The sequence below is a fragment of the Lathamus discolor genome, chromosome 1 (genome assembly GCF_037157495.1).
Source record: "Lathamus discolor isolate bLatDis1 chromosome 1, bLatDis1.hap1, whole genome shotgun sequence".
Taxonomy (NCBI): domain Eukaryota; kingdom Metazoa; phylum Chordata; class Aves; order Psittaciformes; family Psittacidae; genus Lathamus; species Lathamus discolor.
This window is the reverse complement of record NC_088884.1, coordinates 117,874,761-117,898,400: the sequence shown is the minus strand read 5'-3', so window position 1 is coordinate 117,898,400 and position 23,640 is coordinate 117,874,761. Positions and strand designations below refer to the sequence as shown.

At 47.6% G+C, this 23,640-nt stretch overlaps 1 protein-coding gene across 3 annotated transcripts; it reads left to right on the top strand.

Moving 5' to 3' along the window:
• The first annotated feature begins 657 nt into the window (after positions 1-657).
• Positions 658-14,370, top strand: REST (RE1 silencing transcription factor). Of its 3 annotated transcripts, none has more exons than XM_065692390.1 (4): positions 658-677; positions 2,021-2,931; positions 8,467-8,550; positions 11,476-14,370. In XM_065692390.1, exons 2-4 carry the CDS (start codon positions 2,031-2,033, stop codon positions 13,173-13,175), a joined length of 2,685 nt encoding a protein of 894 aa, XP_065548462.1. In that variant the 5' UTR covers positions 658-677; positions 2,021-2,030; the 3' UTR covers positions 13,176-14,370. The 3 variants fall into 3 exon arrangements, with proteins under 3 accessions (XP_065548462.1, XP_065548447.1, XP_065548452.1); XM_065692375.1 differs by lacking the exon at positions 658-677 and adding an exon at positions 879-963; XM_065692380.1 differs by lacking the exon at positions 658-677 and adding an exon at positions 1,320-1,337.
• Positions 14,371-23,640: the final 9,270 nt, after the last annotated feature.

The window sequence follows — 23,640 nt, the reverse complement described above, 5'->3', positions numbered from 1 at the left end:
TCTTGATGTAGTTTGACTTCTCCAGGGTTTTTTGTACTGAGGAAGAACCCCGTTTGCTTCCTCTGGTCTGGGAGGAGTTCCCGCTTTGCCAGTTCAGGCGGTTGCCCCATCTCTGCACCCGCTGCTTGGCTTGGCAGCAAAGCTGCCCCTGAAGCTGGCCGGAGGAAGCATGGAGAGGGTTTCCTGCAGCCCCACAGAGATGCCAACTCACTAAGCCCTCACTAAGCCCCTGGCCCTTGCTTCAAGGTTTGGGATCCTTGTTTCAGGATTTGTAAAGACAAATCAGCCCAGCCTGAGGAGCCTTAGACCCGAGATGACTTTTCAGACGCTAATGTCAAAGGGCCGCTCAGGTACCCGAGGGATGAGGAAACCACACACAACGTTTGGACCCTCATTTAGAGCTGGGGTTTCTCTCTGACCTGGCCGGGGCTGGCCGCTGCTGTTGTGCTCCGCATCGCGGGGCAGCAGGCTGGGTGGGGGGCTCTTCCCTGTTCTGGAATGAGGAGGGGTGGGTCCGACAGCTACCAGAGGCACGCTAAGAGCCATTCACGTAACATTTGGTGGCCCGAGGACGGTGAAGGTGAGGCTGCAGGTAGCGCCGCGGAGCTTCACCCTCCCTGGATGGAACAAAGGACACGGCGGCCCCGGCCCCGGCCCGCTCGAACCCCTGCCTGCAGGTACCGGGATGGCGGCCGCGAACGGCACCGCCGGGGCCCCCGTACGGGCGCCGCTCCCGGCTCCCCCGCCGCCCCTCCCTCACAGGCGCCGGGCCCGGCGCCCCCCGCAGGCCGCGGCCGGGGGCGGGGCGGGCCGCGCGGGGCGGCGCCGCCGCTGCGCGCTGTGTGCTGGAATGCGCGGTGCCTCCCGCCGCGCCGCCGCCGCCGCCGCCGCCAGCGCCTCCCCGCGCGCCCCGCCCCGCGCCCCGCAGCAGCCGCCGCGCGGCCGGGCGGCCCCGCGCCGCCGGTGAGTGCGGGCGGACCCGGCTGGGGGGCCGCGGAGGCCGGGGGGAGCCGGGCCGGGCCGGGCCGGGCTGGGCCGGGCGAGAGGCGCTGTCCAGGGCTGATCTGCGGCCGCCGGGCGGGCGGTGGCGGCCGGGCCGCGTCGGGAGTGTGTTGGGGGGGGGGGGATCAGCACCACGGCTAAGGAGCCGCGGCCGCCGCCTGCGCCGCGCCGGCCGCGGGGGCGCTCGCCGGGCCTCGTCGCCGCCGCCGGAAGGCGATGCCACCGCCGGGCGGGCCGGGCGCAGGCAGAGGCCGCGGGCCCGGGCGGAGGCCCGCGGCTCCGCTCGCCCTCGCGCCGCCGGGTACCGGGTGGGCGCGGCCGCCGTGACCTTGCCGGTACCGAGTTGCTTCCCCCACCGGGGCCGCTGCCCTACGCTGCCCGCTGCGGAGGGGAGGAGGAAGCCGAGAGTCCCCGCGGGCCGGCGGCAGGGGGAGCGGCGGGGCGGCCGTGCCGGGCCAGGTACCCCCCGTCGGTGGCGGCGGCGGGCCGGGGGCGGCGCGGGGAGGGCCGCTTTGTGTGGGCAGGCAGAAAATGGCCGCATGCCTGGCAGGGAGGGAGGGAGGGCGGCGGCGGGGGCACGGCCCGGCACGGATCCCCCGGCAGCCTCCCCCGGCGGATGTGCGCCGGGCCGTCCCCCTTTGTTGACGGCTCTGTGGCCGGCGAGGTCCGTCGCGCAGCCGGTGGCAGGGCGGGGGCCCTTGGCGGGGCCTCGGCACCCACCCGCGGGCGCCTGCGCCACCCCCGGTGTCTGACATGGCGGCCCGGCCGCCCCCGGGGGAACGGTTTCCGCCCCGGCGTTGCGGGACATGGCGGGTGGGACCCCGCGGTCACTGCCCCGCAGCGCAGCGAGGGAGGAACCGGACCCCCGGCCGCCGGCGCCCCGGGTTCTGCCTCCGCAGGGCCTCAGCGAAGTGCTTTAGTGTTCCCTTGTTGCCCGGAGGGGTGGTTGGGCGGCAGAAAACAGAGGAGGCTTCTCCGTAGCTCGGTGCTGACCCGTGAGCCTTTTCTCTTCCAACAGAACCACTGCCATGGCAACGCAAGTGCTGGGACAGTCTGGTGGGAACAGCCTCTTTCCTAGCAGCGCAAATATTGGTATGGCATTGTCCAATGACATGTATGACTTACACGACCTCTCTAAAGCTGAACTGGCAGCTCCTCAACTTATTATGTTGGCAAATGTGGCCTTGACTGGAGAAGTCAATGGCAACTGCTGTGACTACCTGGTTGGAGAAGAGAGACAAATGGCAGAACTGACAACAGTGGGGGACAGCAACTTCTCAGACAGCGATGGAGAGGGTATGGAAGACACCCAGGCTGCAGAGAGTGACCATGAGGCACCTGAAAATATGGAAGTAAGCTCCCTTGGAGTTTCTAGTGGGGAAACCCAAGGTCCGGCTGCTTGCCCCCCTCCTAAGACTCTCAGTGCGGATAAAGACGCCTCATTAGAAGCACCGGATACTCCAGAAAGCACAGAAGACAAATGTAAGAGCTTGAAGAGCAAGCCGTTCCGTTGTAAGCCTTGCCAGTACGAGGCAGAGTCTGAAGAAGAGTTTGTGCATCATATCAGGGTTCACAGTGCCAAGAAATTCTTTGTGGAAGAAAACGCAGAAAAGCAAGCGCAGGTGAAGGAGTCTGATTCTTGCACTGCAGAAGAGGTGGATTTCTCTAAGGGTCCAATCCGTTGTGATCGTTGTGGCTATAACACTAACAGATACGATCACTATCTGGCTCACTTGAAACACCACAACAAAGCAGGGGAAAATGAGAGGGTCTACAAGTGTACCATATGCACTTATACTACCGTCAGTGAATATCACTGGAAGAAGCACCTAAGAAACCATTTTCCCAGGAAAGTGTATACTTGTTCACAGTGCTCCTATTTTTCAGACAGGAAGAACAATTATATTCAACATATCCGAACTCACACAGGTAAGTCCTTCGGGTTTCTTTTTCATTTAAGCATGGTTAAGAGTACCCTAATGAATGAAGCAAGCCCAGAGTCTTCTGTTGGCAAAGTTCATTCCATCCCGACAAAGCTCTGCTCTCTTGGTGCTACCAGGTTGTAGCCTCATGGAAGTGTGGTTTTGGTTTGAGCTGTGGTCTGCAGTCCTAGAGGACTCAGAAAATGTCTATGTCAGAGGCCTAAGAGGAGATGAAGAGCATCAGGTTTAGCAATTTCAAGACATTGTTTTTGAAGAGGGCACCACAACAGAGTGGTTATGATGATTGTCGGGATCCCCAACATGAAAGGGTGATGTACTGTGAAAACAAAACAAGCAGGGTGACAAAAGGTGTCTAAATCACACAGGTAGTTTTTAAAATGGTGCCTTTAGACTGAGCTGAAATTTGACTAAGCTGTAATTACAGAGAAGAAAGAGGTGATAAACCCATACAAAAGAGCCCTCCAGCATCTACAAAGTTAGAGTTGAGTAGTGTTCCAGTGAATTAATTCCCCTTAATGTACAGGAGAAGTAGACACATACTTCTGTTTGCCTATAGGAAGCTTTGGAGGGAGGCCTTGGCCTGATTTCCTTTCTTCTCCTAACCTCTGTTTGTAATCTCAAGGAACAACAGTATGAGGCCCCTTTCTGTTCTGGTTTATACCAAGTGGAACTGGAGGATCTTCACTGTTGCTGCCATGCTGTGAGCTGGGGCTGCAGGTGGTTTAGGAAATACCCTGCCTTGTATTAGAGAGCTTCTCCAGCCTCTTGCGTGGGGAGTGCTGAAGCGTGCCCAAATTTGAGACCCCATTCTAGGAAGGAACATAGTAGCCAGCTCACCTCTTCGGGCAGTGAGGTATGGCTGCTTTGCCTCCTGATGCCTTTGGTGGAAGCGGGAGGGCAGTTCAGACTAAGCGGGCAGCTTCTCAGAAGCTATTTTCACCTCGCCAAGGCTTTGTGAAGAAAGAGCAGACTTGCTAACCATCTTCTAGCCCGCTGACCTGACTCGGTTCCCCTTTATTGTAGGCTGCGCAAAACACGGGGGAATTTCTCCTTTGAAGTCATGTTTTGTCACAGCAGTGACATGAATGGTTTGGAGGCTTCAGTTCAGTTGTCTGCAGCTGTCTGGAAGGGGAGGGCTGGCCTCGGGGCTGGGCTTGAGCTCAAGTGTGTAGAAGTTTGTGTTCGTCAGCATGCTTTAGCATCTTCTTTGGCGGGGTTTGTAATGCATTAGCTGGGGTTTGTAATGCATTAGCACATAGGCTTAACAACAGCTATGTACTGGTGTTTAGAGTTTAAAAATCAGTCCTGTCTAAATATTATTTTCCTAAACAAGAAAACAAAGGTGATTGTGAGAGGTGTTAGGAAAATGGTGTGGTTTATCCTCCAGTTTGTTTTCTTTGTGTGTGTTGTGGGAGATGAAAGGAAAAAGACCAGGTAAAAGTGACAAAATAATAAGAGAAAAACTAAATCATGGGGGGGAGCTCATGGCCAAGTGTGAGTCTGTGCTGTGGTGCCTGTCTGTTTTATATTTGTCTCGACTTTGAATTCATCTCTGCTTGTGTTTGTACATGACATTAGGTTCCCCCTCTGATCTCTGAAAGCTCTTGTTGAGTTTCACAGGAACTAGCCATGAAAGCATGTTTGCTGAGGAAGCGCTCTGTTTTCACTGCATTTGACCAATTTACCAGTGAACTGTATTCATATAGAAGAGGGGTGAGGCATGTTAAATTATGTGGGATGAGTCCAGTTCCTCTTTTTCTTCTTTACAAATAGTTGTGCAATCAAGGTTTGTGGTTCTGTGGTTTGCCATGTCTTTTCATTATTTTAATTAAGCTGAAATGTGTGATTATGATTTCAGCTTTTTTTTTCTTAGTCCACCCTGGCAATTGTTTTTTTTTTGCTAGCTCTTAACTAAAAAGTTAAGACCTTTCAGCCAGTTCTTGCTTGATAAAGAGCTTTCAAATATATTAGCAGACTGTCTAGGAATGTGCCTTGTTTCCAGTGACATTGATTTTGTGTGGGAGAGTGCTAAAGCTAAAGGAAGGGTATTGAAACAATGCATAAGCTGCTGGAAGGTGTATTTATACACCAGGCTAAAAGTTTGTGCTAGTATTAATGTGTAATTGATTGCCTTTAAAGAACACAAAACCCCAACGCACAAAAAAAAACCCCAACAACCCCCAAAAAATCAAAGACCCAGAAAAAACACCCACACATACTTTATAGTCAAAAGTATTTGCAGACTGTTAACATAACAGTACTGAGCTTAATAACAACTGCCTGAATGATTCTAAAATATCTTTGGGTCATAGTAAACTTAAGAAGAATGCTTGGTGGAATCAAAATGAGTGGGATACATCCATATTTCAATTTCTTTCTATTTTATGTGTTCAGAATGTTAAGAATAAAGTTGCTTGTTTCTTTGGTTTGCTGATTACTAATAGGTTAAATAATTTTGGGGTAGATGCTTTTCTTACTCTTCCTTTCTTCACCTGACTTTTTCTGTGGGGGAAAATGCCTCCTTGCAGATAACTGGATTCAGTGGGCCATCCCATTTCCTAAAGCACTGACTCTGTACAGTGGTTTCACAGGATCAAATGCTCTGCTGCTACTGGAGAAAGGCAGTCTCGGTTTTCTCCCCGTTTCCTGGGTTGATTCAGCTCACTAAAATGGCAGTAAAATATTCCTTTCCTGTTCCCCAGGTTGGTTCCTGCCGGTTAGTGAACTGCGTCGACTTATTAGACACATACTGATGCCAGAGCACATGACCAGGAGCAGGGAAGGGGGCTGCATGCTAGCTAGTATGTTGTCTGGTGGGAGTAGTACCCATCCTCTGCATGATTGTGGACCACAGAAAGGCAGGTAGAGGTTATCCATGTTGGAAAGCTGGAGTCCATGAACTCACCCTGTATTGAAAGATACCTTGCAGCTTGTGACAGTGCTTGCGTGCAGACTTCTGACAAGTGTGTGGGACCTTGGGCAGAGGGATGGTTTAAGGACTCTGCAGATGGTCATCAGCTTGTCAGCTGGGAAAGCTGCATCTGGAAGAACTTGTCTGCTGCCCAGGAGGGGGTAGCTGGAGATGTTCGGGGCTGTCCCTTCGCAGAAAGGATCCTTTGTGTCAGGCATAGATCTTACGTGGGCATGTTCATACTCTTTAGACGTGTTAGACCAAGTTTTTACTTGATTTAGCCCATCAACTATCCACACTGCTGATGCTGGAACTGTATTATGTGCAAGACACTGCAGCATTGTTCTCAATTTTGGATTTTTGGTTTGGGTTGGTTTTTTTCTTCATTTTACTTGTTAGGAGCAGTTTCTAGAAAACTTAGTTGAAAATCAACCGCAGGGCTGTCTATGTAAATAAGACATCTGGGGTAACGGCTGGACTTGATGATCTTAAAGGTCTTTTCCAACTTTGTTGATTCTGTGATTCTACTTAAGGCAGTCATAGTGTTCAGTGCCTAGGTTTGAACTGTCTGTTTTTTATGATTATTATTAATTTGGTTGTCATAGGGGATCTGCTTGCTTACCACTGTGTTTGGAAGTTTGATAAAAGTGGTTTCTAACAGGCAGAACTTTTAATGGCATTATAAGAAAAGCTTTATAAAGAGATGATCTTAAACTTGTTTACTGAACTGTTCATTTGCATAGTTAAGTGCCTGCTTCAGCTTTTGCTAGGCTGGGTCTTTTAAGTGTGTTGTGGAGAGGGCTTTTTTTGGTGCCTTTGCATTTAGTGAGCTTGTAAAATTGCAATAAACATCCTTTGGGGAATAGAATTTTTTAAAACAGACCTTATAATGTAGTCATGTATTTAATTCTCATGTGGCAACAGTGCATTTTAAATTACTTGTATTCTTCATACTTTAAATCTAGTGTGTTTTGTTGCTGTGCCCTATATAAAATACCTGAAGGCAAGCCTTTTCCACATTCCTAACCTTGTAGGTAACTTTAGAGATAGGAAATTTGGGGTAATGGGAAGAAGACATGACTGAATATTCCAGGACCTTTGGCCACATATTTTCAGATCTTAAGGAGTCATCTAAAAACAAAACCTTTGTAACAAAAGGACTACCCCTCCCTTGGTACATGACTTAATCTTACTGTATTGCACCAATCTCCTGTCTTGTTTTAACTGGAAAGGGAAAGAGGTTATGGTTGTTAGGGTGAATTTACCTTTAAACTGCTGATCTAATCAAGAATGATAGTCTAAATGTTTGCTGGGAGGAAGAAATGTGGGATTAGTTTGCATTACAAAGACTGCTTCTACTGCTGTTTTGGCAAAGGCCTGCCTTGGAGCCTCACATCACATACTGGCAAGTGAAGGTCTGTGCTGCCGCATAGAGCTGTGCCTCTGAAAGTGAGCAAGTAGTCTGTATGCAGGGTTTTTATTGATATATGCAGGGTTTTTATTGATGTATGCAGGGTTTTTACTGACATCCAGGTCTCTGATTTGGAGAGCACATTGGCTGCATGCTTCAACTGATGTAGCAAAATGCTGTGGTGTAATTCTGACTATGACTTGAATAAATATTACAAACAAGTGACTTACTTTTCCCATACCAACTTCACTGTCTTCTTCTGGTAGGGGTATCAACCTGAGACTGAGAAGTGTTTTACAACTTGTAGTGGAGACATGTCTGCCTAGATCTCTCGGCTGTGCTAGCAGTTTGGAGCAAACACTCCTGGTACTTATCTGGACCTGCCTAGCAGATGTTAATTCTAAAACTGTCTGCCTGTATTTGGGGCTTGTCTTCACTTGAAAAGGATTTTCAAGTATCATTGTGCTGATAGTTACACAAGCCAAGTGTCCCTTGTGGAGACCTCATTTATGACAGGTTCGTTTCCATTAGTTCCCCAGAAACAATAACTCTGCAGGCAGAGGGATTTGAGTATTCAAAATAAATGCTGCTGCTACACTTGAGCTTTTGCTAGCAGCATAGTTCCACTGAGCAGGGCATCATGCTTTTCCATGCTCCAAGCTAATTTCACTCTGCCAATGAAACTTCAGCAGTAGAGACCCAGTCTCTGTCTGCACTTTTGTTCTGGCAAATGCAGGTCCATGCTGAATGGTTGCTCCCCATCTTAATCCAAAATAAACATGGAGGTTTCAGGTAAGGTGTTACATGAAGCAAGAACATACCTGATTTCTTAAAGGGTTTGTATCTTTTGTGCATCTTCTGACTGCTGGGAGAAAATACTGTAGGAAAGTCAGTTCTGGTGGCTTAGGACTTCCTACAGGTGGCTGTGCCGTCACCTTTTGCCTGAGGTTACCGTCTGACCACAGTTGGGCATGAGGATGTGCTTTTCTCATATTCTACCCTGTCACTACTCTCATTCATAAAGCGTGACATGTTACAGTAGCCCTGCTTGGGCACATGCTTCTCACTGTGTCCCTTTGCTGAGAAGTAGTGTGCCCTCAAATACAACTTGGGGATATGTGACAGCCTTGTGTGTATAGCTTGGTAACCAAGTTTGGGAATCAGCTGTGTTTCAGTAACTATGTTGTTTGGTTTTGCAGGAGAGCGACCCTATCAATGTGCTATGTGTCCTTATTCCAGCTCTCAGAAGACCCATTTAACCAGGCACATGCGCACCCACTCAGGTTGGTAAGGGGCAGCAGCAGCATGACTCGGGAAGGAGGGGGTGGTTCACAGAATTACAGTACAGTTGATGCTGGAAGGGACCTCTGGAGCTTACCTGGTTCAGCCCCCCTGCTCAAGCAGGGCCACCTAGGGAAGGCTGCCCAGTTCTGTGTGAGATATCATCTCATCGAGTACGGCCTGAGCTTCAGCTCCTGTTTTAACAGAGAATGTCTTTACCTGCTAAGGAAATGCTAAGTGCCATCAGTAAAAGTAATAATGGGAATACATCTTTTTCTTTCACTTTTACTTCCCAAGGTGAATTCTGAGTTTCATAGTCCTGGTGATCCAGTAGCAAGCATAACATAGTGATGATATAAGAACAGATTCTTGTCTTGCATCTGCTGATGTAAGTCAGTTCAAATCAATGAAGCTGGGAAAATTTTGAGCAGCTGAGACTCTCCTATAATGTTTTCGATTTCACCTCATCCAGGGATTCTCAGGGAATCCTTAGCTTTTGCTTAGCATTACAGGAAGATGTAAAATAGCGTCTGCTTATGGCAAGGAGTCAGTGAAGAGAAAAAGGCAAACTTGGAGGCTGTTCACATGTGACTCGGTCTTGTGGCGCTAAAAGCCAAATTAGCAACTTTTACTAGTCTTTATTTCCCATTACTGGTCGTAAGCTGTGGTGTTACAAACATCTGCTTTTGCTTTCTTGCAAATCCCTTTTGAATGAATTAATAGCCTTTTTGTGAGTTGTAACAGCAGAGGTGCCAGACACAAGCACAGTTGTGATTTGTGACTCTCACAGGCGAGGTCAGGTAGATCTCAGCCTGTGCTTTTGGTTTACTAATATCTGAATTGACCAGACCTGGGTGAATTCCTAATCCTAGCAACAGTAATGAGAGTCTCCTGAACAGTAATTATTTACATTTCAACAGATGATGCTTTAAATTGAAGCCAGAAGGTAGGCAATTTTAACTGTAGTGGATGGGGGAGGTTTGGACCCATTAAAAAATAGCCAGCTTTAAAATGATGTGCCAGTATTTTGGTTTGAGAATTTAGTGAATTAAGTATTCTGCTTCCAGAAACAAAAACAATTTCTGGCTGAACTCTGGGCTGAATGGAGATTGCAAATGGTTTGGTCAAGACTCAGGCTGGAAACCGTTTCATGAACATTTTACTCTCCATTTGTCTGTGCAAGGAAGTCTCAGATCCAAAAAGGATGAGGAGTGGGATCTGGCCCCTGCCTCAAAAGGTCTGGGAAGGAGGGTGTGAGCTGTTCCGACAGGAGTGGGAGTGCACATGGGACTCTTCCTATTTGGGTTGTTTTATTAATAGCTCTCGTAACTTCTGTTGCATGTCTTGCTGCATTGCCCACACAGCTGAACCTTTTCTGTGGCAATTTCTGGACTCCTGCAGTTCACAGGCTGGCCTTTTAAGGCAGACTGGCGCTGGAGCTTTCTTCACACATCAGACAGTGAACAACAGTGGTTTAGAGCCGAATTCACAGCTGTATTCTTGGCCATTTTGGTACATGTCCTTTTTACTTGTGCCACGACATCCCTGGATTTACAGAGGTGATGGACACAAACTCTTTGAGTTACCCTGTTGCAGCTACCTCTGAGCACTCTGTGTGGTTAGAACAGCTTGTTCACGTGTATGTAAGAGAGAGGCTGTGCTTGTCCTCACTGTGTGCAATATGGAACTGTTCTTGAAGTGTAGGTGGTAAAGGTCCGTGCTTGCAAGAAGGATGAGCGGTAAAGCACATCAAGCTTAAACTTGTGGAAAATGCCACCAGAAAGTGAGGGGAAGGAAGGAAAGAAAAGATGATAGGGAATCAGGCAGATACGACATGATCTAGGCTTTTAAACAAGTGGCCCCCCTCATTGCTGCCAGGGAGGAAGCACAGCCTTTTATAGTTTGTGAGAATGGAGCAGCATGAGTACAGGCAGTGTCGGGGCAGCAGCTTGCAGGGGTGGGAGGAGCACTGTTGTACTGTGAGCAGAAGCAGCTGAAGTGGATTTCCAGCATACTTGGGAAGTGGCACAAATTAGTTCTGCAGGTCAGCTTTGAGATGCTGGTCAACGTCCAGGAGCATCCCAAATTCCTCAGCTGAATTTGCACAGGCACAGATGTTCTCAAAATATTTCTGCTCTTGAGTTGTTGTGCTACAAGTGTTTTTCCTATTCGCTTTGATGTGCAAATTGAAAGCCACTTCTGCAGTGTCATGTACTAAGGAGAACATTACAGAACACTTCTGCAAGAGTCATTGCACAACTGTAAATGCAGATTTCGGTAGTAACATGATGACTTTGGACTGTATCTGGTTGGCTTGCCAAGAGTAGGCTGCAGTCAGTGTATAGTGTTTGAGACACCATAACAGTGAACTGAATTATCGGAGGTAAAGATCATCTGAGCAACGGGCCCCTTTCACATGCTTTGGTTTTTGTTAGCTTCTTTCCCCTCATTTCCTTCTTAATGCAAACATGAAGTATGCTAAATCTTTGTAAAGTTACACTTTTTTGAAACGTTTGTGTGAAACTGCTATTCATCAAATGTTACATTTCCATTTTTCTACAATGCATTCAATGGACCAGTTGGGTATGGATTCCATTTGCTAATATTACTGTAGAGAGATCTCTGCCGGTATGTATGCATAGCCAGAACCTGTGATGTTGTTACTGCTTGTTTGGCTTTGGATCCCCTTCCTCCCAGCCCTCACCCCTTCTCTCTTTTTTTTTTGTATTACGTTCTTGGTGTCTTGTGAATGTGTTTGTGACTTGTGGATTTTTTATGTTCACCCAATTTTTAAAGGCGCATGGATAATTTTTTGCTTCCCCTTTTTGAGTTCCATATTTCTGTATCTGTATTAGTGGGAGGTGATTATCCCACCACCCCCATACTTAATAAATCACCATCATTCCCTTCCACCCTTTCTTCCTTAGGTGAGAAGCCATTCAAATGTGATCAGTGCAGCTATGTGGCCTCCAACCAGCATGAAGTAACTCGTCATGCAAGGCAGGTTCACAATGGGCCGAAGCCTCTGACTTGCCCACACTGTGACTACAAAACAGCTGACCGCAGCAATTTCAAAAAGCACGTTGAGCTCCATGTCAACCCGCGCCAGTTCCTCTGTCCTGTTTGTGATTACGCAGCGTCTAAAAAGTGTAACCTGCAGTATCACATCAAATCCAGGCATCCGGACTGTTCTGACATCACCATGGATGTCTCAAAGGTGAAGCTACGGACTAAAAAGAGTGAAGTTGACTTTTCTGAGAGCGTTAGTGACAAAGTGGAGAAAGAACAAATGAGAGGGGATTCAGCTGCAAAGAAAATGGAGAGAATTGTGAAAGTGGAGAAAAAAGATAATTTGGCCAAGGAAAAGAAGGCAACGAGCGGTGTTTCTGCAGGCCAGGTGACAACCAGGAGTCGGAAATCGGCTTCAGAGAACAAGGAGGTGGATATTAAAATTGAGAAAAATACTGAGAAAACATGTAAAACAAAGAAGATCAAAAGAAAGGCAGAGGCTGAACTAACCTCCTCAAAGCAAGAGCAGGCAAATGATACCTCAACAGCAGCAAAAAAGAAAAAGAAAGTGGAAGCTAAACCTAGAGAGTATTTGGAAGTTCAAACAAGTGATGCTGTACCAGAGGAGGAGTCTAAAAAGCAAAATTCTTGCCTCAAGAAAAACAGGAAAAAGAAAGCTCTGAAAAATAAGCACAGTAAGAAAAGCACTAAACTTGATCAGCAGAAGATCAAGGAAGGGGAGATGCCAGACAAGTATAATATCACTGAGGAAGATGGGTGCGCGAAGCCTGACACTGAGGGCAGCAGCCAGATGGAGCAAAATCCCACTGATGCAGCAGCATTCAACGACAGTGGTCATGCTGTCAAGGGGGAGAGCACCGACACCAAAGGAGGCTGCATACAAGACCCAAGGCAGCTTTGCCTGCCAGCTCAGGATGCAAACACAGAAGCTGAGGTAAAGGACCAAGAAATGCCTGATGCAGCAGTAGAGAGCAAAGACACTGTTAGCGAAAAAGAGGAGGAGAGGAAGGCAGACAGAGGGGAAGACACTTGCTCTGAGGAATCTCCCCATGCAGTGTCTTCTGAAAAAAGCTTGGATGCTCTCATGGATGGAGTAGCAGATCTGGCACCTGAGAAGGAGCCAGAGGAAACCTTTGTGGCAGAAACTGTGAATAACTCAGACCTGCTGGACCTGACCAAAACGTGCTTGCCAGCAACAGAGCCAACAGGAGATGCTGTGCCGGTACCTGTGCCCCCAGAAGGGTGCACGCAAAGCCCTAAAGCAGCTCTGGCCTTATCATCTCGGGATAACACAGAACTGAATGAATCTCAGGAAATGGATGAGGACGAGGGCATCCACAGCCACGAAGGCAGCGACATAAGTGACAACATATCAGAAAGAAGCGATGACTCGGGGTTAAATGGAGCTCGCTCCGTACAAGAGGAAACAAGTCCAAAGGCATCAAAAGGAGCTGCTGACACCACCGTGGCAAGGGAGAGCTATGTGTGCATTTTTTGTGACCGCTCATTTAAAAAGGAAGGTGAATACAGCAAGCACCTCAATCGCCACTTAGTCAATGTGTATTATCTTGAGAAGGCAACAAAAGGGCAGGAGTAGAAATAGCTGTGGTTTGGGGGAATCTTCTTTTGTAAGATCTTATACAGCTTATGTACAGATACTGTAGATTTTTCTTGTAAGCACGGTTTGCCTTAGTTGTCTGCATTGGTTTGTTTATTGGTTTAGTTTGGGTTTTTTTTTTTAGTTGAAAATATTTTGGACAGCTTTCTGTGTAATGGTGAACTCAGTAACTATTGGATCTTTTCATTAGAGAAGGCAGGTAGGGTATATGAGGCTGTCCTGTAAAGTCAGTGTAAGCTTCTAGTCTATTAGCTTATGCAGTTCTTCCATAAATTGAGTTTTAGGAACAAGCCTGTAGCTAACAATAAACAAGTTGGATGCTTATAGAGCCATTGGCATTAGTTGCTTTTTGTTCTAGCAGCCAACTCTTACCTCTCGCTTCTTCTCTCCACCTGTTTTTTTTTTAGTTCTTCTTGATGTGTCTTGATGTTCAAAGTGTTAAACTACTTGATGTTTTTTCTACCAGGAAGATAGCTTCTATTACATAAAGAGCACTTTGTAAAAGAAATCAAGGTTGGCTAGTGTTGAACATAACTGTTTAAGATAATTCTAATTGTGAACATACATTTCAGATCCCCTAAGTATGAATGGTGAGCCAAAATTTGTGAGCAGTTCTTCCAACTTCTGACTGAAGAACCTCTGTCTTGATTAATATCTTAATGGCTCTGATACAGAATTGGCTTTGTTGTGGGGGAGCAAGTCTGTTACTTTTAATTTCTGATTATTTTTTTTATTGTGCTTTAAGGGCTTAAAATATTGCACATTGTTTTTGATTTTTACCTATGCAGTTTAATCCTTTAGGAATAGCGCTTGTGCAGTACATGTACACTTTATATATGCATGTTTGGTTTTGTTTGTGAAAGGTTTTTTAATTATTATTATTATTATTTGAAAACATTCAGATTCGTTGCTTACCATGGGACAGTTTTCTGTGATGCTCTTTACTGCAGATGTTTCTTGCTTCCCTGGGGTGTTATTCATTGTACATGAGGTTGCTGCAATTTCGAACTGCTTGGCTATATATTTTTGACTGGCTCTAAAATTGTATAGTTCCTGAGCAAAAGGGTACCGATGCAATTTCAAAACACTACGTAATAGGATTTATCATAAAAATGCCTGTTCTGTTATTTCAGATACGCATACAGAGTAATAAATTCTAATTTATAATTTGGGATTACCAAACACGAAAACACTCATTCTTGGTGGAAATGGTCCAGATGTGTTAAGTCCAAATGATTATTATTTCTTCCCCCCCCTCTCCCTCCCCCCCCCCCCCCGCTTTAATTTCTGTGATGGATAGCAGTCAAACTTCATGAGCCTGAAAAAAATAGAACAGTAGCAGTGAATATCTGTGGTTCTTCAAAATCTAACATCTCACACACACAAAAAAACCCAAATAAAGATGTATCAACTGGTAAGCAGCAAACCTGGCATTAAAAACTGTTGGAATTCCTGCTCCTTATTCATTCAGGTTGCATTTAATAAACTCATCCTGCTTCCATGCAGAGAGAAATATGTAAGTGATCAGATCGTCATCTCGGGGCTACATGTCATACCAGGAGTTTTTAGTTCTAAACAGACATCATTTCTGGCACAGACTGATACAACAGAGATAGCATGCTTGCTGCTTGCAGCCAGCCAGTGGCAAAATGTAAACAAAATCCATCCCAGCAGGGGGAAAAGCAAAACCCTCCAGTCACATCCGTGCACTCTTCCCACTGTCATTAGCCACCTTTCCAGTGGGAGTGGTTGGGGCCAGCTTCTCTGGTGGTCAGGTCCAAAGAAGCAAACTTGGAGGCAGGTGTTAACTTGGAGAGTGGGTTTGAGGAGCTCCGACAGTATTTGTCAGAGCACTTTATGGCAAATACTCTCAATGTAAGCCCTGGAATAAACCTTGTTCTTCTCTGCATGTCCCCACTGTATCCTCCCCTCCACACAAGCCCACTGCCTTGAATGAATAGAGAGCAACAATGCTACATTGCTTCTGCTTGTGGGAGATTGGTAATAGGAGGCCAAAGATTTGAGCGGGAGGACATCCCTTGTGGCAGAAATAAATTGTATAATGTATAGTGAGTTTTTGTTTGCTTAGATAGTGTTCAATCCTTACCTTGGCTGCGACAATCATTGTCAACTGAAGATCAAGTTGCAACTCTATTTATGTTAAATATTAAGAAAGTAAGCCTAGTTGAATTGTTTTCCTAAGCAACCAGTTGTAATAGTCTTAGATGTATGTTTTTTTCCTTCATAATAGTGTTTCGTTTATATATAAATGTTGCCACCATTTGTGAGCGATGTGAGCAGATGCTGGGAATTCCAGTCCTGTGTAGAGGCTTTATAGCTCCTTTCATATCCTTGCGAAGAGCCTTTGCCATCTGGTGAGAGACTTCGAGGACTTTAGCTATGTTCGCATAAACTTGTGGACTGGCCTGATCATTTTTATGCTTTCTTCTTCAGTGGAAATCATGGTGTTGGCTGACTTTAAATCTCTCTCTATGAGATAAAAACAAAGATGTAGTTCTGTGAGACACTCAGCTGCACATTTCTGTGAAGTGGTCATGGTTTCAATGCTTGACGTGACAAGAACTCTTGGAAGACAACAGTCGTCTCCTGTGTCTTGCCACAAGATTAGAAACTGAAAATAACTTATTAACATATTAAGAAGAAGTTGATTCTTTCTATGTGAGACCCATCAACAATGTCCTGAAAACCTAATGTTGGTGCAGAACTGTGTTGGAGTTCTCTGCTTGGTTATGACCAAGGTTTGGGAGTATGTTATGGTAAAGCAGCAAGGATGTAACGCGTTTTGTGTACTTAAAATATTAGACATTGCTAATACTGAGTATTTGGAGGGGGTGCGGCTCAGGTAACCCACCACATATGGTGTCCTTACAATGCTGCATCTCCCTTTGAACAATGCCTTTTTTTTTCCTTTTTTCTTTTTTTTTTTTTTTTTTTTACTGTTTCAACTTTCTTAAATTATTTTGTGTTGGTTTTGCCATTTTCATGTTTCTTGGCAATAATACCTGTACGAGTGTTCAACCTCCATTATGTGATTGGAAAGATGAGCACACTGATATACCCCTACACTGCCAGCCCTCGGTGGAGCAACGTGGTGGTTTGGGCTTTTGCTGTGTGAATCTGTGCATTCAGAGTAACTGCCCTGAGAAATGGTCTAGGAGTGGGTAGCTAGGCATTCATGATCCTGGTATTGTAATAGCTATTTCTGGATTTTGATGATCTAGGCTGGAACTTTAGTTATTTAAAGAAGTGTTTAACAACTGACAGGCCAGTTAAGATCTGGTAATGTCATTGATTTCAACAGATTTAATTGATTTCAAACAGATCTAATGGATTTCAACAGATTTAATTGATCTCAACAGATTTGATGTAGTTGAAAGGTATTAAATCAAGAGTTTTCTTGAATGTCAGTTGTGTAGATACGTGGTGTGCATACAATATTAACAGAATCCAAATAGCTAATGATGGAATTGTTTTATGTGTACATATGTTTTTCCCCTCTAAAATTACACTAGCTAACAAACTTTTGTAAGCTGGCATGGAAACATGTTTATGATGTTTAGTTGCACCATGTTTGATGCTTTTACAGTGCAATACTTGTATACTCTGAATTAAACCAAAGGTAATTTTTTTTTCATGCTCTCTCTACTGTAGTGCATGACAGTCTTTTCTACATTTGTAATAGATGTAAAACAAGCCAGATCATACATCCTGTTTTTACTTAAAACATGTATAAGAGGTCTTTTTTGTTCAAAATGTAGTATAAAGTTAAACTAAATTGCATTATATTAACCCAAGTGTATTTTCCTAAGCATAGTTATGATTAAATAAACTTTATTAAGGAACTTTCAGCTTCTGTCTCCCACTTATTAATGTCTATGAAAGCCATTTGTAACTAAAGGCAGGAGCAGTGCAAGCATCGTTGATGGAGCTCTGCCAGACCTTAAGCCAGCACGGTCTGGGGGAGCCAGTACAGAGGTGCCATGTGCACTTGACTGCAGACAGGGGTAATGGCTCCAGAAACGGCTTTTCTCTTTGATTAAATGTTTTCTCATAAGCAGGGCACCCTCCACAAAGTCATTGTTGTCTGTCAATGGGAATTTGGGTTTCTGAGCCATGTGGTTAGTCAAGCAGCAAAGAGCAGGGTGCACCGCTACCATGGGACGTAGCCTTGGTGCTATGCAGGGTGGCAAGGCTGTCATCAGCTGGGTATGGGCAGGTTTGGGGTTGCTCCCCTTGAAGTCTTGTAGACAGCATGTATGCCGTTCATGGTATAGCCAAGTTAGGGCAGGGAACAGGAGTGGTACACAAGCCTGCCCACGGACTGCAAGGGAGATGCTCTGAAGGCATGGCAGACAAATGGCAGGGTCTGAATGCTCTTTGCCTCTTTGCTGTGTGAGTTAATGATTTCAGACTGGATCGATGGAGGAGGCCCTGCCCTTTGCACCCCAGCTAGCGCTGCCCCCCACCCCTGGGAAGGCATACTGGGGACAAGGCACCTGAAATAAGAGAACGCACAAGTGGGCTGGCAACCTAAGAAACCATTTTTTCCTTTAAGCCTGCAGTCAGGTCACGCTTGTCTCTGACTAGCTCCTTGCACCTTGGCAGAAAAACTGCTAGTTTATCCTGATAGAAAACCATGATAAAACCTGCTGGGCTGAAAACATGCTTAGGAGGTGCTTTATACCAAGGCGTTTCCTTACAGAACTGGGTAGCAGAGCACAGACCCATGGTCCAGTGGTACTTTGCAGGCCAGTGTGAACTCTTGCCCGCACACCAATATGCCCCAAAGGTGAGTTAGCTCAACTGGGAGACAGCTTAGCTTCCTGCTGGCTTGCATGGGTACAGGGCTCATGTTGTGAATTAAGACTTATGTCTTAATTCAGCTGCCTTGTTCAGGCTTTGCTCATGCTCTGAAGGAGCCGAAATGCTGGGTAGGTGCCTGGGTTTGGTTTGGTGGTTGGTTTTTGTTTGTTTTCAAAGCTCAACCATGCTGGCACCAGTGGCTTTATCTTGTACATGCACAGTATAATCAACACATAGGAAAAGGTAATTCTAGAAGGGTGAAACCCTTTGCTTGGCCAGGTTGTATTTTTAAGCTTGGTAAACTGAGCTCCCCGCATCTCCCTCCTTTGCTGGAAGCACCAGACCTGCAGCAATACAATGTCATGGCAATGCTCTGACACCCTTGGGCTCAAGCCAGATGGCACAACGTGTCCCTTGCCCATGGTTGGACGGAGGAGCCATTCTTGGTCTCCTTCAGCCCTGTATAGGTCAGAGCACTCAGACTGGTGCCATCTGAGAACAGGCGAGGAGGAGAGGGGACAGGTGAAGTTCATGGCTTGTTTCCATCACAAACAGAGGGAGAGGGAAGATGGTGACTGGTCCCTTGGTGGGGATGCCAGGGACAAGGACATTGGCAGTGCCCTGGGTGATCACAAAGCTGCAGGACCACTTCCCGAGTGTGCCTTAACCAGGGACTCAGGAGGTGAAACTGCCCAGGGGCTCCTGGAGATACCAAGAGCACATGCTTGTAGCATATACACAGCTGCAGCACTGCAGACATGCACTCCACGCTCCCCAGCTAACACATGGGCAGCACAGCACATGTCTGCCAGCCCTGTGATCTGGCCTGGCTGTTTGCACTCTGTTCATCATCCCTGAGCCCTGCAATCATGGAATAAAACCAAAAAGAAGGCTGAGCCCCTTTCCCATTGCTGTGCTGAGGGTCCTGGTTTTAATAAAGGGCTCGTATGCTGCTCCAGTCCTTCCAAAAGGCATTAGGCCCTGGTCCCGCTCGGAGCTGGCCAGGCTAACCTGGATGGTTTGAGGGCTTTTTTCCCTTTTTCTTCTTGATTCAGTGCTGCCTGGTGAGGCTGGACCAGGGACCTGAGGCACAGAATAATTCCCAGGTGTAGCCACAGCCACCCCATGGCACCCAATGCGTGAGACGGGAAATCATCCTCAACAGCAGCTGGTCAAGAATTCCCCCTGGTGCTGCAGGATGCTGCTGGCTGGCCTGCAGAGACACAGCCCTCCACCAGGATGGCGCAATGTGCCGCCAGGGCATGGACCCACCATCAAGTCATGTTGGGCAACCCCAGCAGTTGAGCTACAAGATCAGTGAGGACAGTTGTTGATGAAGGGAGTATATAGCAATTGCAAGCTGCGAATCACAGGAAAATCAGTGGGAAGCAGATGTTTGAACATTCCAGTTCATTACATTCCCTGCCCTATGCACCTCTTTGCACATTAGAGTCTATTTTGGGAGTGTTAAAGGTAGTGGCATGGGACGTGTTCTGCTCTTGCCATGAAAAGCAGTGGCCATGTTCCTGGCCTGGGAGTCCCTGCCGTGAGCAGCTCAGACAGGGAATAGCCACTGGGCAGGAAAAGGAAGCCGCTCTGTGAGCTGGCACCACATGGGGTGTGTGGCAAAGCAAACGGCACATCCCTGCTCAGGGTTGCAGGGAGATGCGGTCCCCACGCCACACTGCCCCGCTCCAACCCAGCGCCGGGCTCTGCCGGCACATCAAGGAGTACCCCATCCAGGTACACCAACACCCCCGGGCGTTGCAGCCCTCCGGGCTCCAAGGCAACTCCAGCCAGCCCTAGCTGAATACACCCAAATCTGCCCCTCTGTATGTCTTTGCCTGGGTTTTAACTGCTGCATCCAAAGTCGTGAGCTGTGTTTTGAGCACGCTTCTGGGACAGCCATAAGTAACTGCACCCTGCTAATGCACACAGACACCCACAAAGAGCAGGCCTTCCCAGGGGCCGGACCTCTCTAGCCCTCTCCTTATGCCTCAGCTCTGCACAGACTCAAACCTCCTTTGCTTTTGGCTGCTGTGCTGAGATTAAATTGGCTGTTGTCCACAGGCATGGTAAAAGCTGTGTTACCTTTCAGGCTGTCTGGCATAAACCAGACACAAACCCTCCCTTTGAGAAGCATTTCCGAGCAGCTCTTTAGCTCCGGTGTAATTCAGGCCTGGGAGCTCATGAAAGGCACGTCTGTGCTTTCATTGAGGAACTAACTGCTTCCACATTACAACGTTCTGCGTGCTGATGTTTAGCATCTGCCAGGGACACACGTTTTCATCCCCAGCTGGGGCTCTCATGGCCCAGCACGGCCATTGCAAAGGCCCTACAACCCTAGCCTAGCACCAAGCCCCGCGCTGCCCCAGAGCACTGCTTGCACCTCTGGGTTGGACACAGAAGATCCCTGGGCATGGGAGGCATGCATGCACATTCCCCTTTTTGTCCTTTTTGTCCACCTCCATCAGCCCACGTGCAGCCCATCTGTGCTTGTAGAAAGGGCCCCCCCAGACCTGCTTCACCAAACACTTGCCTTGGCTGCAGTTCCTCACGCCCAGCCCCTGGGCTGAGGACCACCGCTGTAACACAGGCATGTCTTTCTGCACGCAGAGCTGTTTGCCTTTCATGTCGTGTGTTTCCAGACATACAGCAGCAGAGGAATGTTACAGGGAACGCCTGGTTTGGATTTGTCAAGCTGGTTTGAACAGACCACAGCCAGACCCTTTTCCTGCCTCCCAGTTTAGCTTTTTCCAGGCCTGCTTTCCTAGGACAGGGGGGTTGGAACTAGATGATGTGAAGGTCCTTTCCAACCTTAACTGTTCTATGATTCTATGACTGCTCTGCATAACCCCAGCCAAAGAGGAGGTGCAAGCTTCTCCTTCATGCTGTTTTATCTACCTCCCCGTTAAATCTTGCTACCAGCACGAGACAGGTTCTCCTCGAGGCACAAAACTTTGTGTATCTGTGTGACAGTGTGAGTCAAACGGGCAGTCTGTGGTTAGCTCTGTCTGGAAGTGACATTTTAGGCAGCAAGATGGGGCTGGTGACGGGTTTCTGCATGCTGGCCCTGTGGAAATGTCCAAACATAGCTGCAGCACAGGCCGGAAGAGGCATTTTTAACCATCATCCAAACTGAAACATGGACCTGCTCAAGCGAGTCCAGAGGAGGCCACGCAGATGATCTGAGAGCTGGAGCCTCTTCCATGAAGACAGGCTAAGAGAGTTGGGGTTGTTCAGCCTGGAGAAGAGAAGGCTCTGGGGAGACCTTAGAGCAGCCTCCAGTACCTAAAGTGGGCCCACAAGAGATCCGGAGAAGGGCTTTTTACAAGGGCATGGAGTAACAGGACAAGGGGGAATGGTTTAAACTGACAGAGGGGAGATTTACATTAGGTATTAGGGAAAAATTCTTCCTTGTGGGGGCAGTGAGGCCCTGGCACAGGTTGCCCAGAGAAGCTGCGGCTGCTCCATCCCTGGAAGGTTTCAGGCCAGGTTGGATGGGGCTTTGAACAGCCTGGTCTAGTGGAAGGTGTCCCTGCATGTGGCAGAGGGTGTTGGAACTGAATGAGCTTTAAGGTCCCTTCCAACCCAAACCAGTCTGGGATTCTGTGATTCCATGATAAAGCAGCCCAGGCTCAAAGGAGCACACAGACATGGAGGTGAGAGGGGGAGCCCAAATAACACCCTCCCACGACCATCATCACTGTCATCAGCCCATCAAAGGCCCATTTGCACAAACCTAGACCTGCACAGGGGCACAAGGGAAGTCAGGAACTGAAGGACTTGTGAAGAATGATCAAGCCCCTTTCAGAGCCCTTAGCAGTTCTGTTCAGGAGCAAACCCCATCACCACAAGTCTTTGTCTTTGGGGAAATATCATCAGTGTCTATGAACACCTGAAAGGAGGGTGTAAAGAGGATGGAGCCAGGCTCTTGAAAGTGTGAGGTGTCCCTGCCCATAGCAGGCAGGTTGGAACTAGGTGATCTTAAGGGCCTTTCCAACCCTAACCTTTCTATGATTCTATGACAGGGCCTGAGGCAATGGGCACAAACTGAAACACTTTTTTACTGTGAGGATGAGAGCACAGGCACAGGCTGCCAGGGGGCTTGTCTCCATCCTCAGAGATAGTAAAATCAACTAGACATGGTACTGGGGAGGCTGCTCTAGGTGGCCCTGCTTGAGCAGGGCACTGCACCAGAGGATCTCCAGAGGATCCTTCAACCTCAACCATGCTGCGAACCTGTGTATCCTGAAGCTCTCCACATCGCTTTTGGGCTAAAGAGAATTGCTGTCTGAGGACGTGGGACACATCATGGGATGCAGGGGAAGAGTAGTTTGAGATTGCACAGGACTTTTTCAGGATGAGAAAAGGGAGGATTTAGGTGTTTTGGGGATCAAGTGTATGAAATAGAGGGTAAGGGGATTAAGAGGGCTACTTATGTGTAAATAGTCAGCTAGTTGGTACATTTGTCTGGCCATGCCCTGTATCTGATCAGCAGTTTGTACTGTATCCTTACTAAATTTACCTTTCCTGAGGGAGGGCTCTGTATTCCATGTCCATGCGTGCATATGGGATGAGAGGGTGTGAGAGACTGAACTGAAATCAAACTCCACCCTCCATTGTCTCAAAGATTGGTATGAGAAGCTGGGATTCCACTAACCACTGTCTCAGGGATGGGTGGGAGGAGTTGAGGTAAGGCCCCAGGTCCATTGCCTGAGAGAAGGGTGTGAGGAACTGAAATGAGACTCCACTGTCAATTGCCTGAGAGATGGGTGGGAGGAGCCCCTAATCTTGAGGACTCGTGTGAGGAACTGCTGCCCATTATCCCAAGAATTGCTGCAAACAAGTGTAGCTGCAGAGCTGGCTGCAAGGCCAGAGAAACTGGTCCACCAGGAACGTGTAGTACCTGACGTAAAGAACAGAGGTACTACCCCCAACTCATAATAATGTAAGGGGAAAAGATACATGATTGACATGAAGAACACCTTGTGCTGTGTTCAGCAGTAGCAGTCATTTTTCTCCTTCTCAGTAGCTGGTGCAGCGCTGTGTTTTTGACTTTCGGCCTGGGAACAGAGCTGATAACACCAATGTTTTTAGTTGCTGCTCAAATGTTTGGTCTGGCCAAGGACTTTCTGAGCCTCATGCTCTGCTAGGGGGGAGGGGAGGCCGGGAGGAAGCAGAGACAGGACACCTGACCCAAACTAGCCAAAGAGGTATTCCATACCACAGCACGTCATGCCCAGGATGTAACAGAGAGTGACCCGGAAGGGCTAGAGGGACTGCAGGGTTGGAGGAGGTATCGGTCGGTGCTCGATCGGGTGGGGTTGGGCGAGTTATCGGTCAGCTGGTGCTGAGGTGTTGTATTCTTTCCCCTTGTTATTTCCTTTATCATTACTATTATTGGTGGTAGCAGTAGTGGTTTGTGTTATACCTTAGTTACTAAACTGTTCTTATCTCAGCCCGTGGGAGTTGCATTCTTTTCGATTCTCCTCTGCATCCCTCCAGGAGTAGAGGGAGGGAAAGAAGGGGGGAGTGAGTGAACAAGCTGTGTGGCTGGGTTTAAACCACAACACACCTCCACGAGGACACCCATCTCCAACTACTACAGACTCATGGG

Coding starts and splice junctions, on each gene's coding strand:
- REST (XM_065692390.1), top strand. CDS start 2,031: ATGGCAACGCAAGTGCTGGGACAGTCTGGTGGGAACAGCCTCTTTCCT. Junction 2,932..8,466: donor ACATATCCGAACTCACACAG/GTAAGTCCTTCG, acceptor TTGGTTTTGCAG/GAGAGCGACCCTATCAATGT. Junction 8,551..11,475: donor GCACATGCGCACCCACTCAG/GTTGGTAAGGGG, acceptor TTTCTTCCTTAG/GTGAGAAGCCATTCAAATGT.